This window comes from Carassius auratus, chromosome 38 (assembly GCF_003368295.1).
Source record: "Carassius auratus strain Wakin chromosome 38, ASM336829v1, whole genome shotgun sequence".
In the NCBI taxonomy this organism is placed as follows: domain Eukaryota; kingdom Metazoa; phylum Chordata; class Actinopteri; order Cypriniformes; family Cyprinidae; genus Carassius; species Carassius auratus.
Window position 1 is genome coordinate 441422 of NC_039280.1, and position 20950 is coordinate 462371.

The window sequence follows — 20950 nt, forward strand, 5'->3', positions numbered from 1 at the left end:
TGCATGATTTATACAGAAATATTAATTAAATGTATAATTCTCAGTTGCTTCTTTAACAGTATATTTAAATACTATATATTTAATAAAATAATAATGTAATAATACAAATATTAATTAAAAATATAATTATAATATATAAAATAAAATTCTAATTATTTTCAAATTTCACAATTAAAAAAATGAAACCTATTTTTAGGAGCCCGGTTTTTTATTAATTGTGAAATTTATATACAATTATTTATTAAATGTATAATTATTATTGTCAGTGGTGTTTCTCAGGACTCTTATACAGTATTTAAGAAATCATATTAACAAAAGCATAACAAAGTTTGTTATTTTTTGTTATGAAATTGCCTAAATCATTTCAATTCTCAGTGATTATCATAAATCTCATTACTGTAATACAGTATTTTTTAAATGTTGTTTTTAATAAATAATCAAAATTTTAAAAATGCAGTAATTTTTTTTTTGTTGCTATATATACATATAATATGTATATAAATAATTTTAGGGTGAAATATGACCTGGACAGACTCTTGATTCCTGTTATGATTAAAAAGAAAAGCAGACATTCAGTTTCATGTGAGTTTGGGCTCTGTTATGAAACACATATCTACCCCTGGATGACAGGTTAGCCAGCACTGAGCGTTTCCCAGCATTCCTCACAGGTGCCCAAACTGTAAGGCACTGCAGCGTTGACTGACCGTCAGTGAAAGTCCATGTTTCTAAATTCTGCCGCCTCTTTAACGGCCCGGGACTGGTGGATCTGAGGGTGAACTACAGTGTTCAGTCACTGCAGATGAATTCATATTCAAAGACAGAATCAAATATTCATAAATGGTCAAAAGTGAATGCGTTGGGTTTGTAAAATGAACGGACGAACAAATAGAAATAGTCTTTGTCCTGTTGTCAAACCCGGCCCTCCCACAACTCTCAGAAAGAAAGTGCACTTGAGTGCAATTAGCTTGCCAAGGAAACAGTTGTCGATATAAAATAGTGCTTGTTGCTGTCTGGTGGCTCTGGTTTCGTCCCGTCGCTGTGTCCGTCAGTGTCTCTGGGGCGGGTCGGGTGCTGGTTAAGTGCTCTGTGCTGCTCGCCGCCGGCGTCCCGCTGCTGTCACCTGCACTCCACAGACAGCCCCGAGGTCTGCGGCGCACTGGACACCGTGGGCTCGGCCAGCGTCAGCATGACAGCCGCCGTCAGAGAGCTGGAGGACGGTGAGGATGAGGACGAGGATGCCGCTGCACCTGCTGGGACACAAGAGGGGTTCGGGTGAGCAATCATCAGATCATCTTGATCAAGCTCTTGTTCTGTCCAGGCTGGACTATTGCAGTGTTCTCCTCCAGCCAGTTCTATCGAACCTTTACAATTAATCCAGAACGAGGGAGCAAGATTCATTTTAAATGAGCTGAAAAGAATACACGTTAGAAATTTCCACTGGCTACCAGTAACTGCTCACATAAAAATCAAGACATTAATGTTTACCTACAAAACCACCACTGCCTCTGCACTGCCTTCATTCTTCAGAGTGATGTGCCTCTAGAAGCTTGTGTTCGTCAAGTGAACGAATTTTATCTATTTGTGACTTGACCCTCTAACTCTAGCATTCTGTTCTGATTCTATTTGATCTATTTGTTGACAACCCCTTTAACTCTAGCACTCTGTTCTAATTCTATTTTATCTATTTGTTGACTTGACCCTCTAACTCTAGCACTCTGTTCTAATTCTATTTTATCTATTTGTTGACTTGACCCTCTAACTCTAGCACTCTATTCTAATTCTATTTTAACTATTTGTTTACTTGACCTAACTCTAGCATTCTATTCTAATTCTATTTTATCTATTTGTTGACTTGACCCTCTACTGAAACTGAAAGAGCTGGAAGCACTCACTCTCTCTCTCTTTCTTCTTCATGCGCTTGCGTCTCCTGTCGATGGAGGCCACCTCAGATTTGAGCAGGAGGTAGTGATTCCTGATGTCCTGCAGTTTCTCCTGAAGGAACGCTATCCGCTCTAGACTGCTCATCTTCTCCAGGTCCGCTGGAGGGACAGGAGCCAAAGGGAATCAGCATCAAACATTCATGTCTTCTCATTGAGAATGTGTGGCGGTCTGTGACACTTACACATCTGGAAGCTCCACTTGCCCCGGCCGTGGGAGTGATCCGGATCGCCGTGTTTGTGGTACTTGTGGCCTGAGGGGGGCGTCCGCTTCATCTCGCTGCTGCTCTTAGATGTGGGGGATTTGGCAGTGCTCTCGCTCATACACTGGTCCTCACTGTCACTGCTGTGGGCTGCAGCGCCACCCGGAGGAGAGGAGAGGAGAGGAGATAGACAAACGTGAAACCTTTTCATGAAAGCTCAAGTGCTACATTAAACATTTTACATTTGTCTTTACATTTGTGACCCTGAACCAAAAAAAACAGAAACAAGAAGGGCTGTGAAAAAACATAAACAAACAAACTATGCTTGAGTTGGATTTAAATGTGAAAGTAAAGGACTTATGAAGGGCTTCCCAAACTGGGGTTTGTGCTAATAGTAATTATTAATTCAAGCTTATAATAAACAAATAATCAACTGTTAAACTATTAACCATTTTTACATTTTATTATTTAAATAATTTAATGCAATAATAATTCACAAAGAAATATTTTTTTACATAACATTTAATAATAAATATGTAATGATAATATATTAATATTTATAAATATAAGAATTCTTTTATTTGCTGCTAAATTACTGAAATAATAAATTAATACCACAGCTGATACTAAAAAGTAAATATTTTGAGAACCACACTTTCTATAAATGCAGTGAAAGTGGAAAAACTGCAGTTTATTTTATTATTATTGTATTAAAAAAAATTACGGATGCATGATTTGGGAAAATACAAAATAATATTGCGATTCAATATGCAATCAAAATAAAACAAGTTCAGATTTACAATATTTCATGTTTGCTGCACTTGTTTGTAGTAATAATAATAATTACCACTACTATAATGAAAAATATAAATACATTTATTATCTATTATAGTAGCATTTCACTAAACACTAAAAAAAAAAATCTAAAAATGTAAAAAATGTATTTACAAACTTTTTTTGCAGCTTCATTTTCAAACATTAACTAATCAAAATGTTCATTTTGATTATAAAAAAAAAAAAAAAAACTAACAAAAAAAAAAAAACCGCAGAGCCTTTACACCTTCCCATTTTTTTCTTATTACAGGTACGGGAAGATTATTGGCGCATGTTAGCAAATAATGTAGCCCTAATATTACATTAGAATAATCTAACCAAAACACAGCACTGAGAGAAAAGTGTGCTGAGAGTTGACATTCATGTTTAGATACAGTGTGAATGCAAAGAGAACTAGACTCTTACTCCACACAGATTGAGAGGACTTCAGTGGAAGAAAACCAAGCCTTGGGAATCTGTTTTGAGTGGCAGCAGAGTGTGAGCAAACCATAACTTCATTTGAAAACAAAATTAACACTTAAACTGAGTTACTGAAGTCACCGAACTCTTACAGCTTTTCATCTCAGCTGATTTACAGAACGATGCTGCACTGCTGCAGTAGACTGAAAACATGGATGCGCAGAGACACTTGAACACGCTCACATCTCTGCAGGAATAAAACACTGGAAGGACTAGAGAAGAGCTGAATTACACAGGAGCTGCTTAAAGCTCTGCTGAAGCTTATCAACGCTCCACTGACATCTATGAAAAAGCTCTTCAAGCAGATGTCGATTTCGGTTACCTGGTTTGCGGTTCTTCTTGGGATTTAAGCTCAGGCCTTTATGACTGCGCTTGTGTTTCTTTGATGCTCCGCCGCCTTGAGACTCCTTGTGCCTCTTCTGACTGGATGCGGCTGTGACATGGATGAGAACGCAGTCAGAAAATGCATTTCTTGTAAAGATGATGATGATTTTCAACATGCCATATCGCCCAGGCCTAACTCATCTAAATTAAAGTTGCTGGTATCTCACAACCCTCTCATACAAGCACTTCTCAAAGTGGCCGTCTGTTGCTATTTTTTTATTGTCATAATTTTGTCACTTTAGTTTCATTTTGTACTGTGAAACTGCAGGCTGGGCCAGTGTTGCCCCCTTGTGGAACAAATTATTAATGCAAAACCAAGTCAATGCGCATGTGTGACGTGAACTTATGCACGGTAACAAAAATCAGGTGGTTTGCTTAGTACATGCGTATTATGGACCTTTTTTTAATTTTGTCATAGTTGGGTTAACTTCAAAAGCACTGAATGGGAGAGTACCACAAATATATTTTTTTGCATTCCCATTTGCTCAAATTGCAACAAAAAAAAAAATACATAAGTGTTTATGACTTAGTGTTAAATTATTATTTTTTTATTTAATTTGATGCAAAGGTGATAGAAATACAAACTATATTGTTATAAACATACATTCATTAAAAAAAAGAATCGAAATATACGATGCTGACAAAACTTTATATTAGTGAAAAAAGTCCTCAACAATTACTGAAATTAAACCGTCTTAAACTCAAATTAAACTATAAACTTAAAGTTAGAAAAAAAAGATACAAAAGAAAGAGTGCTTTTTTTATGCAGCATAATACAGAAACTAAATAAATCACACGTAAAATAAACCAGCATTGTCTTCACTGTAAGAATTAAACTTGCTTTGTTTCTTAATAAAGTTACAAAAGATCTTAAGTCAAGAGCAGTGAGTGATTTTCTCTGTCTTTTGTTTGATACGGCAGAAGGAATATTACCTGCACGGATCCAATATACTGCTACACACCATTTACATTCACTTAAGCATTTACATTAATAATCACCAAGCGCCACATTTTGACTAATTTTTGCCTGAATTTGACCATGTAGGCACGCAGTTTAGTTTTTATGTCCATGTTCTGCTCCGTGTCGCAGCACATTCACAGAACAGCACAAGTTCTTTCATGCTTTTAAAAACACGCACATATCTAATAAACATTAATAAATCAAGCACATCCTATTTTGCGAAAATCATATTACATCATTTTACTGATTTGCATGTTAAGTTTGGGCTTTTATTGAGGAGCAAAACTTCACCGCTGAAAAGGGGAGGAATGGGAATAGGGCACAATAATCGTTTTCTCAATTATTGGATTTTCATAATCGTTGGAAGCTGAAATTGAAACTCAATTACGATTAATTGCACAGCCCTAAATAAAGTATACTTTGGGCTTCAGAGACATGCATACTGTATGATGTAGGTTCTCAAAGTGTGTCACAGGCTCCCTCTAGTGGTTCGCAGAGGAATCACGAAATTAAATATAAATTAATGTTAAAATACAACAGATTTCAGTTGAATTTTTATTGTTTTACTTTTAAGTACAGTACAGTTTTTATTTAACTTTCAGGTCAAAAATAATTCTTATTTGGAATAAAACCTGTTTTTAATTGTACAGAGGTGTATCTGTATAATTAGGCCTGCTACACTGCTGTGTTTTAATGTTGGTCATTATAGTGGTACTTGGAGAGCCAAATATTTTCTGAGGTGGTACTTGGCATTAAAAGTTAAAAACCCTCTGATGTAGGTGACAGTACATACCTTTATTTTTCTGCTCGCTCTCCAGCTGGCTGCAGTTGCTTATCGTGAGGCTACAGTTGCTGTTACTGTTGCACGACAGGTTTCCATCGAAAGCCTTGGAAGGGGAACCTGCCCCGTCTTCTTGAGGAATCTCCTGGATTTCTCCACCCATGCTCTCCACCTCCACCGTGCTGCTGTCGGACTCGCTGCGCCCCCCCGCCTGCTCCTCCAGCAGAGCTCCTGTCGGTGAAGAGACGGCTGGAGGACTGGTGGGCGGCGACGGCGCTCGGACCTCGGCGGGTCCTTCTCCTACGGCGGGCGACTCTGGTGTAGTCGGAGGCGTGTTGAGGACCGAGTTGGTGCCGCTGCTGGGATGCTCCTGCTGCTTGTCCTCGGCGATCTCCTCGTCCCGGGAGGGTTCGACGCAGGGCTCATCCGGAGCCGTTACTGCTGGTGGAGGCGAGTTGGCCGCCTCGGTATCAGAGTCCGAAAACAGCTCCTTTAGGGTCTTCTTGGGCCACTGGACTTGGATACTGGACCACACGTCCTTCTGGCCTTTAGTACGACAGCCAGGCGATCTTTCTTCAATCCCTGTGGATATTTTGGCTCTTTTCTCTGGGATATCCCAGAATCCCGAACGCCCGCTTTTATTTTTATCCTTCACTCCGTTGTATTTCTTTGAAGGCGAGCCCTTGGTTTTGGGATTTCCTCTTGGCTCTTCCTTGGTTTGTGGTTCTGTTGAAGGATCTGCTTCGTCTTCAGAGCTGCTACACGATTGAGCGCCTCTATCCTCCACCGGGCCTCGTTCTTCTAACTTTTTGGGCGAACTACTTGGCAACCAATCGCCTCCTCTGCTGCTTCTAGTTCTGCCTTTCCCTGGGCTTTTCAAAGGACTTTCACCTTGACCTCCAGCCTTTTTTCTTCTGCCGCCGGATCCTTCGAGCTCCACCTTTCTCTTGCTGGTTTCAGGGCTGTTCTGGACGCTCGGCTCCTCGTCTGCGGGAGCTTTGAAGGCTTCAGACGGGCTTCCGCTCTCCCAGTGCTGTGGCGTAAGCGGGCGTTCTGGAAGACCTGCTTTCCGAAGGCTTGCTCGTTCTCCTGGATGATCCTCTTCATCGAGATCAGCGTCACCATCGTCTTCTCGCTCGCTGTCGTCTGTGGAGCTTTCAGAGCCTGTGGGAAACAGAGGGATGGCACCAAAACTTTAGCTCTGTTCCAGTGCTATATAAAACAAATGAAGCCGGTCTCCCACACCTTTTGGTTAATTAATTGTCATGCAATTTTTTTTTATTGCAGTATCACTGATATACAATTATTTTTTTTTTTTATATATATATATTTTGAAAATATTGATTGCATTTTTTATTTTAATAATATATTTTTTTTTTTTAGTTTTGTAATTTTTTTCTAAATTATTTTGATTGTTTAAATGTTTTTATTTATTTTATTATTATAAAGGATGCATTTATTTGATTAAAAATACAGTAAAACAAATATTGTGAAATATTTTTACAATTTAAAATTGAGGATACATTAAAATTGAATTTATTAGATTTTTTTTGGTGATACTCTTTAGGAAGCCAAATTATTAATGACTGTCATATAGTGACTCTGAACACAAGGAAGTATTTTAGCATTGAAAAATTGCACACTTCTTCAAGTAGGACTTGTAATGAAGCAGTGTGAATATACAGGTACCTGGGAGGCCGTTGAGAATGGATGTGATCTCAATGGACTTGACGGGCATCTGCTGGCTTCCTTCATCACCATACTCCTCCTTCGTGGAGAAAGCATCACTGCCGGAGTTTGGTTTGGACAATCGGTTGAAGCGATTTTTGGGTGAAGGAAGATCCACTGTGTCTGTCAATCTCTCTATTCGGTCTCTTTCTCGTTCTGCTTTATTCTGTGGTTAAACAAAAACAGCAAATTAACAAAGCATCCTCTCTACATATGAATATGCATAAAGAATACACTACAGTTTAAAAATTTGGAGTCAGCTGGATTTAATACTTCTATTCAGCAGGGGTAATAATAAAATTAATCACCAAATCTCTGTACCTTTATTTTTTTGCGGTGCTTTATTTTAGGGACGTTCTTATTGGCTGGTCTGACGATCTTATCGGCTTTGATCCACTCGTCATACCTGTTCAAAGAGAAAGACTGGTCAACATTTACTAAACTTGACTACAAAACTCACAAAACTTTCTCTTTCGTTGCAATTGCAAGATGCAATGTACACATAATTAGATATTACATTGCACAAGTCACAACTGCAAGATATAAAATCACAATCAAGAGAACAAAAAAACACTGCGAAAGAGACAACGTGACTAGTGTGAAGCACCAAAGCTGCAACCACGTCTTCAGAAGATCCTGCTCTGCTATTTATATCAGAAACGTCCACACTCAAATCCTAATCTGAGATGAAAAACCTGAGTATGTCTGGACGACGTGTTCTTGTTTTAGGTGTTGTTCACACTGACAGCTATTTGCAATGGCAAAGCAACCATAATCATTCCTATTCAATGAGAGTTGGAAGGAAATAAACTCTAAACTGTGTCCTTTGGTTTCATATGGTAACTAAAAAACTGCCTTTGAGATGAATGGGAACGCTTACAAGATCGAGCCCTGAGTTCACATGATCCATCTCCTTATAAAGAGTGAAAATATGTCTCTGATCATCCTCTTAGATGCAAAAAAAGAAGCCAAAAAGACTTTAACGTGTTAAGTACCAAATGCACACCTGACTTATTTCTATAAACCACCCAGAAACCTTTTTCAAAGATGATAAGAGGCTGTATCAGTCTATCACCAAGATCAACATTTTCCACAAGACGACACGTGAAACTAGAAAGCACCTCCTCAATCCGAGAAGTAATGGAAACCAAGACGAGTTCACAAAGAAACAGTTTGATATTATTAATGCTGAGGAAGAAATAACTGCAAAAAAATGATCACGTTTTCCAGGTTAGTGCATCAAATCTCTGACGGGAACTTGGTGGTAAACTAAACATTGATGAGCTGAAGTGCAAACTCTGCTTTGTTTTTGGACTATTTAATTACTTTTGGATGGGCAAAAAGTATTATTTAAACACGTTGAAATAAAAAAAAGCTGTGGTCGGTAACTTGATGTTTCCATCAAGCAGTAATACAGCGCAGCAGCAATGATGGATTTTAAGTTAGCGCCAACCTGGATCCACTGACAAAGACCCAAGAGGATTTTTCCATTGGCTCTTGGATTATTGCAGAAAACACCAACAAGAGTTTGATTCTTACACATCAACACAATCAGCTGGACACAGGCTATAAACGACAGCAGAGTCACATGACGTCAACGTGTTGAGTTGACGAATCTCTATTTAAACACACTTTCAATTAAAGTTTAGAATAGTTTGGCAGATAAACACGAGTAGATGGGTTTTCTTGTTAGTTTGATGACGTTTAATGTCCCTGACATCCTCTGCAGTCCAGTCAAATCTTCTAAAAACCTCACCAGGTGGTGTTGCTGAAGCAGTTTGTGTCGAGAGTTAAGCGTTCACCAGTGGCATCATTTCAGACACTTGACCAAAAACACACTGATTTTGAGTCAAAGGAACCGGAAGTGCCAAAAGGTTGCTTGGCCTAAAAAACAATGTGAGAATTAGATAGTATTCACAACAGACCGGATTTCAGGCTCTTACCCAAAAACCAATTCCAAAACCCAATAACATCGGGATGACGGAAATCGAAGTGTTAAAATAGTTGTTTTGGGGTTTTGGCTTACAAAAACAATGTGAAAGCATACCGAGATCATGTTTGACAAACTTTATATCAGGCATTTAACCAAAAACCCATACAAAAAAAAAAAAAGACTTCAAGACCATGCTATTTGTTATGCTTTGCCCTAAAAAACATCCAAATATTTTGAGCTTGTGTTCACCACCTAGTTACACATTTTGCCAAAAACCCATTGACTTGGATTGACTTGATGGATTCAGAAGTGCTAAAATTCCTTGTTCCCAGGTTTAGGCTTACAAAAACATTATGAACATATCTTGAGCGTTTGTCCACCACTGGCCTCATTTCAGACGTTTAACCAAAAACCCAGTCCAAAACCCTCTGACTTCATTGCAATGCCAATGAAAGAGCTAAAAAGCTTGCTTCTGGGTTTTGGCCTACAAAAACTCTCAATCCCTGCAGACTGTCTGACTCCATTACCATAATCTGATCGGGGCTACCAGGTTTTTCGTCAATGCAAACAGATTAGGCGTGAGCTCCCAGGGTCCTGCCTTACCTGACGTTCCAGCCACAGTAGTGCACCAGGTAGAGCACCTCTCCCCCCTCCAGGTCTGACTCTTTCACAGTGGCTTCGTACGTCTTCTGATTGCGGCCTCGCCCATACCTCACCTGCACCTTCATCCCAGGAGGGTAACACTCAAACTCCTCCCCTTCCTCCCACTCCTGACTGCTGACATCCCTGCAAGAAAGACAATTCAGTACTTCCTGTTTCCTGCCACTAGAGCCCCCCCCCACCCCCTCGACTGCCCTCCCCCCAAAAAAAACTCCCAAAGTGAGCTCGCTGTCTCAGCCTTGTGCTTCTGAAATCTAATTATCCTCATCTTTCCCTGTCGGATAAGTCTAGCAATCCTCCTGATAGGATGAGATTAATGAGGAAGACATTATGGGGTCATCAGCCGGCTATCTGAACCTCAACCTGGAATATATCCAGAACTACTGCCTGTTTAACAGACATATTCCACCCAAAATTGAATCTTCTGTCATCAATTACTCAGCCTCATGCTGTATTTCTTATGTGGAACATAACTGTTTTTTTCCTCTGTATAATGAAAGCATATGGTGACCAGTAGCTGTCAAGCTCCAAAAAGTACAGAAATATATAAAAGCACTTCATACAATCTGTGCACGACATCCATGTGTTCTGAAGACAATGCATTTTGTACACTAAGCTCTTTTTACTTTCCACACTTTAAATATCCAAAACGGACTTAAAATCACTTTTTAGCTGGTTAAAATACTGTTTATTCAGTTAATAAAATATTATTATTATTATTTATTAAAAATATTTTATTAAATGTTTTTTATATTAAGTAAATAACTGTATACTAATTAAACATTTTATCTACATATAAATACAGTATTCAGTTATATATATATATATATATATATATATATATATATATATATATATATATATATATATATATATATATATATATATATATACAAAATATATTATAAAAAAATAATAAAAATAATGATTTTTTTTTATATTTACAAAATATACAGATGTTTTACCATTAACTAATTATGTTTTTATTTATTGTTGCAAATACACAGAATTTATAAAAATATAAAACATTAATAAATAACTGGAGACTGGTGAAACATCTACAATAATACCATGAAATATTATCTATTAATATCTGCTGCTTGTAAAAAGTGCACAGCATTTTTTTAAATGCCCGTAAATGCAGAAAGATGTATTTTGGTCTACTAGTAGGGACTAGCTATTCCTGCTAACCAGCCAAACACTGAATTATCATAAAGAGCTTATAATTCCCTTTATGGTGTTTTTGGTCTTTTTTTTTGGAGCTTGACAGCATGAACATTCTGCTAAACGTCTCCTTTAGTGTCCCACAGAAGTCAGTCAGTCATATGGCTTTGGACCAACATGACGGTGAGTAAATGAGTTTTCTAACCTTAAAGGTATTTCAAATGTGACTTTGAACTTGAGTTCAGGATGTGTGCGTGAGACAGGGAAAGGGTCAGAGTGCAGCGAGAGGCACAGCGAAGCTCAGCAAGGGGCAAATCACAATCACGTTAGAGAGCAGAGAGGAAGCCACATTACACAGTTAGCACACTGAACCCTAGCGCTATGACCACATCATGAGGATAGCTCTACCGAGAGACAACCCTGGTTAGTTAGCAGCAGACAACTCAACTAGTGATGCAACCACTGAGCTGGTGCTAGGCAGGACCCTGGTTCCACATGGTTATTTGATTCACTCGGAGCAAAACAAAACAGAAAATGGAGAGGGGAAGCATCATTGGGTAACCACCACTGCGGGATGATCACTGAGACGGCGGCGAAAAGCATCTACGAAGACCAGCTAACTCAAGAAGACTGGATTAGTTAGGCAAGTTTAGTAATTCAAGTTGAGTCAATGCAACCAGATTTAATTTCTGAACTAAAGACCAGCAGTAGAGGAGGGTACTGTTAGAAATGTAATGGTTGTGGTTTTATATTGGTTCTGGCTTCTTATAGTAGTAGTTCACTCAAAAACTAAAATGTGCTGGAAATGTGTTCACTCTCAGATCATTCAAGATGTAGATGAGTGTGTTCCTTCATCAGATTTGGAGAAATTGCATCAGTGTCTCATCAATGGATGCTCTGCAGTGAATGGGTGCCGTCAGAATGAGAGTCGTATAAAAACATCACAATAATAATCCACAGCACTCCAGTCCATCAGTTAACATCTGGAGAAGACAGAAAAATGTGCGTTTCTGAGAAACAATTCCATCATTAACATGTTTTTATTTATTTTTTATTACTAAAATTGCTAATAACACTTCCTCCAATGTAAAAGTCATCTGGTCTGAATCAGGAGAGAAATCTGCACAGATCAAGCACTGTTTACAAGCCAAAACAGCTCTTAACAAATATGTGTCTGTATTTTAATGTGAGAGACAACAGGAGATTTTCACTGAAGGAAGTGTTGTCAAAGATTATGGACTCATATTTTGGCCAGAAGCGAAGTTAAAACTTTTTGATGGATTTGTTTCAGCTTTTGTCTTCTCGTCTGACTGCAGCACTGTGGATTATTATTGTGATGTTTTTATCAGCTGTTTGGACTCTCATTCTGACGGCACCCATTCACTGCAGAGCATCCATTGATGAGACACTGATGCAATGCTACATTTCTCCAAACCTGATGAAGAAACAAACTCATCTACATTTTGGATGGCTTGAGGGTGAGCATATTTTCAGCACATTTTATTTTTGGGTGAACTATCCCTTTAATGATTTCATGATTCCGTTAGTGCGGTTCAGTTAGTTCAGAGTTCAACATGACAAAACACCTGCAAGCAAGTAAAGTAAGCCATTAAACCAAATCAGTTCTAGAGCTTACAAGAAGAAGAACCATTTATGAGACAATAACAGAACAATAGTCTTCTATAATTCCATTACACTCTTTTAAAAAAACTCTAAGAAGAACTTTGAAAGTGTTCTTTACACTAAGAAAAAAGGTTCCAAGAATTCACTGGAAGGTTCTTTGGGGAACCAGAAATGGTTCTTCTGTGGCTTTGCTGCAGAAACCCCCTTTTGTACCTTTATTTTTAAGAGTGTTTTTTTCTTTTTCTTTCTTTGGAGACTAGAACAGCTTCTGGATTCCCAACCCTAACCAGACACAAATCTCCCATGATCTCAGCTTCAGGGTCTGTTCTCCTCCACAGAACACCTCACAACATCACAGCAGAACACTGAAGGCATGATATGAGAGAGCAGGAAGCGTCAGGAAACACTTTAAACAGCCAAAGGCAGCAGTGGTTTCAGTCCATCGCTTCAAAGTCACACCTGAAGAGTGGAAAACAAACCTAAAACACTCCAATCAGAGATCTGACTAGAAAACAGTGCTGGAATCCTTCAGATTCAACCTCCGGGTCTACTGACTTTATTTGCATTAAAGTGGCATTAAATTGATCAAGAGTGACGGTAAAAGAGTTTATAATGTTACAAAAACTTTCCATTTAAAAAAAAAATCATCTGTGAACCCTGAAAAATAAAATGTTTCAGTTTCCACAGAAAAGTGCAGCACAACTGATTTCTGAAGATCATGTGACACTGAAGACTGGAGGAATGATGCTGAAAATACAGGAATAAATTACGGTTTAAAATACATTAAACTACAAATGTTTTTTTTTTTATTGTAGTAATATTTCAAAAATTTTTATTGAATTTTTGAGCACATAAAGGCAGACTTGTTGAGAAAAAGACACTTTTACATTTCTTTTTAATGTAAAAGCTTTGTCTACCTGGTTTTGAATCTTATTGGTAAGAGCTTCGATCTGATGGAATGTGATTGCTGTTTTTATTCCGTCACAAGCTGGCTTTGATATAGTGGCTGTAATGTGTTATATTCTACAACTAAAGTTACTTGTGTCACATGATACAGATCATTTCAATATTTTCAAACATACAGAGGATGAATTAATTGTGTGCCACAGAGTTTTTTTGGTTGATACATTTTCAAAGTAAAACACCCTGCCATTGGGAAAAAAAGGGTTCGAGAGAGAAAGCAAGCTAAAAAGAGCAAACGCTTCAGCCAACATGCAGTTTCATTAAAGCCATCAACGTCTCATCCGTCCTGCAACATCCACAAATAAAATCAGTGCAATATTTTCACAAAAACTGAGGTTTACCATTTGTTTAAGTGCTTTCATCTGTAATCATTCCATCCCTAACAACTTCTGAGTCACACACTGCCTCAACACTAACTTTTTTCTATATTTTATTATCTGTAGAGCTGCTTATAGCTAAATTCAACTCTTTTCATAATTGATGAACTTCACATTTATAGCACTGAATTGAGCTGAATACTGTTTTTACAGCAGAATCTGAATTTGTCTCACATTTGAAGTACTTTGCATCACTGATTCTCTGATTTTCCTGTTTATTTCAGAGAAGCCACTTCGAAACGATCTGCATTGTGTAAAAAGGTTATAGAAATAACGAAATCTCCGACACAGGCTCGTTGGAAATACGTGCATCTACCGACATTTCTGCAAAACTCAAAAACACACTTATAGATACGAATAAGGTTGAAATGAACACTAGAGGCATTCACAATCGAATTTGGATTTGGATTTTTTTTGCCAGCCCTACTTCAGAGATCCACATGCACTGATGCTCAGACAGGAAGCACTGATGCTCAGACAGGAAGTGAGGAGGGTTTAGGCTGCACCTACCCTGACAGATCTTTGCTATGGTGTTCCTCACACGGTTCCTCCTTCACGCTCTCAGTGATGGGACTCTGCGCTGTGGGGATGAACTCTTCAGCCTCCTCTTTCGAATCGTTCTCCTCTTCATCAGCGTGGTTATCCTCCTCCTCCTCATGTAAGCTGCTGATGTCCTCTTTATCTTCACACGGCGCTGTGGATTCTGCATCCTCCTCCTGAGATCAAATAACACATCATTCTCACCCATATGTTCTTGTAATTAATATTATTTGACCCTAATTAAACTCTGCCTTCGCTTCATTTGTAAATGCTTTTTCGTTGTTGTTGTTGTTTCAGCAGCTTGTGTCGGGGAAAAAGCGTGACTCATAAATAAACATGAGGTCAGAGAATCCTGCTGAGAGATTAAATAAACAGCTGAAGATACTGGCTGTGCTTCAAATATAATAGTAGTGTACACGCAAATGAACACACATAATAAAAAACTGAGATACTAACAGAAATACTGATATCTTGATCACATTGATCACATTAAATGAACACTAAATAAATTTAGTCAAGTTACATAGTCAAAAAATATATATATGTTTATATACACACATCTATTATGTGTGTGTGTGTGTGTGTGTGTGTAACATGTTTCAGGTAGTAGATACTTGTTGTACTCAATGCATGCAGCACAGATCTTCATGAGGGCTAAGTTTAGTTTGTCATATCATGTTTCAGTACCTTGGTCACATGCTGCACACTGGAGGTCTCTGCTTCTTTGAGGGCTTTCTCCTCTTCTTCTGCGCTGGATGTGCTTAAAGAGACAACGTTTCCGCTGATGGCTGTTTCCTCCGCGTTCACCTCGCTCTTTGAGCTGGTCTTCTCCGCCGTCTTATACGGCAGATCCATGCGGAACGTGATTCCCGTGGAGGCGCAGAAGTCCTCAAAGCCATACAGATACCTGCAGGAGGTTCAACAACACACATTACCACGTCACATGACGCCGCTCCATGGTGAAACTAAAGTCGACTTATCACTGCACCTTTAACCATCTCATCGTTGTTTGCACATGACATCACTGATGATGCACAAAACGCAGCTGGAGGGCAGGAAGTGGTTTTTCTTTTTCTCCGTAGAAATCACTAGCAGAAACTCAAAATGCCTGTGTTTTGAGTCGTTTATGGATGCTCAAACTGGGAAAACCGAGAAACCACGCGGAGCTTTTATTGTGGAGGAAAACACGCTGTTCATTAGTGGGAAAAGTTTAAGAAATTTTCCTCCAGCTGCTTTTTGCGCCTCAAAATATGTTGCAAACAACATATTGCTGACAGGTATATCAATAACAAATTGACAAATATAGCTGCAAGCAGCGATGTCGGGCTCAAGCCATCAGTGCAACGCCACCCCGGTGGCATCAGGATAACTGTGCCCAGCGGGCATAAGCATTTACAGTAACCCTCTGACAACAAGTTTTAAGGGATGCGGCAGTTAAAGGGTTAATCCGACCAATCTAGACTTTGAAATCACATACACAGAACAATATATATAACTTTAGTAACACTTTATTTTAATATTAATAAAAAATGTATAAGGTGTGCATTGTAGCTGACACCTATATGAACACATTACAATTGTTTTATGACTGCAAGTCTTTCTTCTCAAATGCTATTGAGCTTCAAATTTGCATTTGAGCCCATGTGAAAAAGTAGCATAATTTACATATGACTTACAGTTTGTTGTAATAAATATCAAACATTCAATTTAATTGTGCATTATAGCTGTCACCTAGATGAACAATTACAGTTGTTTTTATGACTGTAAGTCATTCTCTTCAAATGCTACTGACGTTAGAAAATTTTTTAACAAAGCACATGTAACTTTAGAGACCGGCCCTAAATTTGAGACTCTAGAAACTCCAATGTCAAGACAACTTTATGCCTGTTTTATTTTCTTTAGTTTTCTTTTCTCTGTTCCGGATTGCTGATGTCCTATACCCAGGCATAGATGTCCATCCATCAATTACGAACATTCAGCCGCAAACATGAGGTGTGAGCGGTCGCGAGCGCGGATGGGAGAATGGCGCATGTTTTTTTTTTTGTTTTTTTTGAGCAACTGGGATGGTGCCCCCTCTGGGAGTTGGTGCCCTAAGAAGACTGCATACTATGCATATAGGGAGCAGCGGTACAATCTCAAAGATATATTCCTCAAACCATCTTACAAGAGGAGGTGATGCTAATCCTTCAAGAATCGCATAAAAGCTATTCAAGTGTACAGTTTCCTTTTATTGCATCTTGAAATAAATATTTCTGAATTCTGAATCAAACTGGGTTGTGTTTATTTATTTATTTTATAAGACAACTGAGACTTTAATCTCCTTTGTAATATATGTGCTTTTAAACCAAGAACAATTTATTTATGGATGTATTACTGCTTAATAATGACTATTATTAAGGGAAAAGGCTTTATAATCATGAACTATTTACTAATGCTTAGCTAATGAGTGCAATTATTATAAAGTGTTACCATTGCATATACTAATGTTAACAAATTAGACATTATTTTACAGTGTTACCAAATCCTTAAATAATGTATTAGTGTTTTGTAATGATTTTAATGACCTATAAGCATTTGTGAAATAGTTTTGCTTGCATTGCAGCTTTATCTGTCAGTTGAAGAGTTTTACTGTTACATCCATGAGATTAATAAATGTCATGTCACGTCACAGGTTGTCATAGGTCAGTATCAAATGAGTTTGAAATTATTATTTGCAGCACAAATTAGGGTTCTTAGGATGTTTTTAAATCCCTAAAACTGTCAGAAAAGGATAAGGCCTAAGAGATTTCTTAACCTGTAATGAAAGGAAAAAACACCACCATTAGCAACAACAAAAACAATAACAATTTAAAATATAGATTTTTTTTTCCTGATTATTAAAGGGATGATTAGGTCTCTCTCTCTCTCTCTCTCTCTCTGCCAGACAGCCCCTCCCTACAGTCCACACACACTGTCACAGTCACCAACCCCCTCACACTCCCCCTCCCTCTCCCCCTCCCTTCCCTCACACAGACAGGGTGGCCAGAGTGAGATCATGTCAGTTGAGAAGTCTGACAGTTTTTTAATTTTCTTTTATCCATACAGTGTTGTAAAGTCGTGAAACTATGCATATTTCCTCAGAATGATTTGATCTTTGTATGAAAAAATGCTTTGAAGTGTTTGGAAGCTGCAATTTAAACATACAAGACAATTAATGTTTCCCTTTTTACTGTCATTTCAAAAATTCACCACGACAAAACCGTCCAAGCTAACCAAAATCCGTTCGCAATTTAAGTTCCTCAATGGTTTTTCTTAATGTAGACAAAGTTTGGTGTGTATAGTGTACTTCCCCTGGGAGGAGTATGCATTAATTCACAAAAGAAAATTCCCAAAAATCCATATTCAAGTCAAAATAGCCAACTTCCTGTTGGTCGTAGCTTATGACTGCGAATTAGAAAGTTGTCCGTCTTGAGAAGAACAATTTATGTACCAAGTTTGGTGTCTGTAGCTAAAACTAACCCCCCCACTTTTGACAAAAGGTGGCGCTATAGAGTGCCTCCTTCACGCCCTTTTAAAAGCTTTTGCCATTGTCTAGCTATCACTAATACTGATATGTGTTTTGAGTTTCATGTAAATCTGAGCTTGTTGTCTGCCTCAAACTCACCATAACAGAACATTCAAGTTTGACACGTTGCCATGGCAACACTATATCAGATATCAATATCCCCACAACAGATTTACATCGGCCGTGTTTTGTCATTATTCTGATGAAGTTTTAAGTAAATAGAGTAAAAATAAGATGCTGAATTCAAAGCATTTGGAAAATGACACACTTCCTGCTGCCAGTTGGTGGCGCTATAATGTTGACTCTTAATAGTCACATATATACGATCAGTATCATACAACGAACAAACCAATGAAGTTTGATCAAATTCAGGAAATGTATGTGGATGTTATTAGACATTTCCTGTTTCTTATTTCTCGCCATAATTTCAAAGCCTCGCCACGAGCAAACCGTTCGAGATATCAAAAATCCCCTGGCAATTTTTCATCCCCAATGTCTTGAGATCATGTTCACCGAGTTTCGTGGCGAACGGGTTGAAAACCTCAGAGGAGTATTTCAAATTCCAGAGCATGCTTTTTTTAAACAGCCCTGAATAGCTGACTTCCTGTTGGGCGGAGCCTATGACATAGAGCGCGAAAGTTGTTCAGCTCAATGAGATCTATAAGTGTACTGAGTTTCATATAAATACATGCAAGTGTGTGTGAGCTATGGTTCAAGGTGTCTGACTGTGTTCCAGGGGGCGCTGTAGAGCCCCTGTGCCACGCCCGGGTCCCAGTCTCTGTGGCGTCCTGATGGCCGCAGATTCCAATGAGTGTGCCAATTTTCAAGAGTTTTTGAGCATGTTAAGGCCCCCAAAAATGCCCGGAAGGTTTAAAAAAAAATAAAAAAAATAATAATAAATATAGCTGCAAGCAGCGATGTCGGGCTCAAGCCACCAATGCCATCGCCACCCCGGTGGCATCAGGTAAACTGTGTCCAGCGGGCACATGCATTCACAATATCCCTCTGGCAGTGAGGTTTTAAAGGATATGGCAGTTAAAGGGTTAATCCGAATCATCTAGACTTTAAAATCACATTCACAGAACAATATATATGTATAACTTTAGTAACACTTTACAATAAGATTCCATTCATAAACATTATGTTAACATGAACAATATTTATATAGCATTCATTCACGTCAGTTAATATTCCAAACTTAAACATTAAAACATTGTTTTGTGATTTTTTTCCAAGCACATTTTACCAATTCCTAACCATATCAATCTTAATAACTACCATTATTTTTTTATTTAATCATTTATGAGTGCTATACAATAGTCCAGGAAAGCTGGAAGAGAAAAACAGGTCAAGAAGAACTGACAAAAAGAATTGCAAAATAATTAGGAAATAATGTGAAGATTAATTTTTAGTCAATTCTGCAAGACAGACTTTCAGGAAAGGAGGTGGAATAAAAATGAGCTCCTAAATCTTAATCCCAGATTCTGGAAGATATACTCCTCAAACCATCGGACAAGAGGAGGTGGTGCTGGTCCTTCACGAGTCACTCTAATCTGTTCATAAAGCCTATATATAAAGTCTTAATATATAGTATTTCACAATACTTCATGGTATTCTAATTAAATCATTTTTTTGAATCTTAGATCTCTCAGAACCTGACACAGAGTAATTCTGGAGACTCCAGGAAAGTGGCAGTTCTGTAAAATGTTGGCGCTGGAGACTAAATGCTCCCTGATAGTTTCACACCTAATTCACTTAACACACACACACACACACACACACACACACACACACACACACACACACACACACACACACACACATTACCCACAGTGACAGTGGGACTGAGTGACATCAGATGTATGATAGTTTTTTAATTTTCTATCATCCATATAGTGTTGTATAGTCATGAAACTATGCATATTTCCTCAGAATGACTTGTCTTCTATGTGTACAATTTTTTAAAGTGTTTAGAAGCTGCACTTTAAAACAATAAAAGACATTTACTGGTTACTTTTTTACTGTTATTTCAAAAAATCACCACGACAAAACCATTCAAGCCATTCAAAATGCATCCGCACCTGTACTGTAAGATACATTCTTTAAACAGTGGTAAAAGAGGATGTGGTGCTGATCCTTCAAGAGTCACTCAAAACGTGTCTGTCCATAAAGCCTATAAAGAATTATTCTTAATATACAGTTCACAATACTTCAGCTTGATATTCTAATTAAGTGAGGGTCATTTTATCAGTAAAATACATAAAATTCATATTATTTTTCTTTGAAAGATTTCTATAAATGATTTAAATCATACTTGTTTCTACAATAATTATTTAAAAGTAATCCTTTAGCGCCATCTGGTGGCCATTATTGGTACTAAGAATTGCAAGCTTGATTTATATGTTATGATAGTTTTAATTTTATGCTGGCTCTTGAAAATGATAAAGCTATGAAACTTACTGTGCTTCCTTCAAATGATGACTTCTACGTATATAAAAAATTATGAAGAGTTGGAATTAAAAATGTTAAAGATATAGTAAAATAACTATTGTATTTTTTTATGTTACTTTAATAAATCGCTATGGCCACACCATTTAAGGTATCCTAAACCCTTTCGAAATTTAACATCTTCAGTATATGGCTTCATGTTAAAACAGTTTGGTGTGAACTACTTATGTCTTCTTAGAGGAGAATGAATTCATTTACAGGCTGATTTTATCATAAATCCACAATAACATTTCTGAGTTCTGTATCAATCTGTGTTGTTGTTTGTTTATTTTTATTTTTCATAGGAAGATAACTGACCCTTTACTCTCCTTTTTAATAAATGTGCTTATAAAACCAAGAACAAGCTATTTA

At 37.8% G+C, this 20950-nt stretch overlaps 1 protein-coding gene across 3 annotated transcripts in view; it reads right to left on the reverse strand.

Annotated features, from left to right (window-relative positions):
- Positions 1–571: 571 nt before the first annotated feature.
- The window catches only part of arid4b (AT-rich interaction domain 4B), a 67439-nt gene continuing 47060 nt past the window's right edge, over positions 572–20950 (reverse strand). Inside the window, exons 15-24 of one of the 3 annotated variants that reach the window (XM_026223349.1) lie at positions 15235–15454; positions 14518–14723; positions 9824–10006; positions 7609–7693; positions 7249–7453; positions 5572–6723; positions 3756–3866; positions 2123–2290; positions 1893–2039; positions 572–1247 (exon numbers count right to left, since the gene is read on the reverse strand). In XM_026223349.1, coding sequence (XP_026079134.1) covers positions 1117–1247; positions 1893–2039; positions 2123–2290; positions 3756–3866; positions 5572–6723; positions 7249–7453; positions 7609–7693; positions 9824–10006; positions 14518–14723; positions 15235–15454 — 2608 coding nt within the window. In that variant the 3' untranslated portion in view covers positions 572–1116. Of the gene's footprint in view, positions 1251–1892; positions 2040–2122; positions 2291–3755; positions 3867–5571; positions 6724–7248; positions 7454–7608; positions 7694–9823; positions 10007–14517; positions 14724–15234; positions 15455–20950 lie in introns of all 3 variants that reach the window. The other 2 variants (XM_026223348.1, XM_026223350.1) reach the window with 2 other exon arrangements.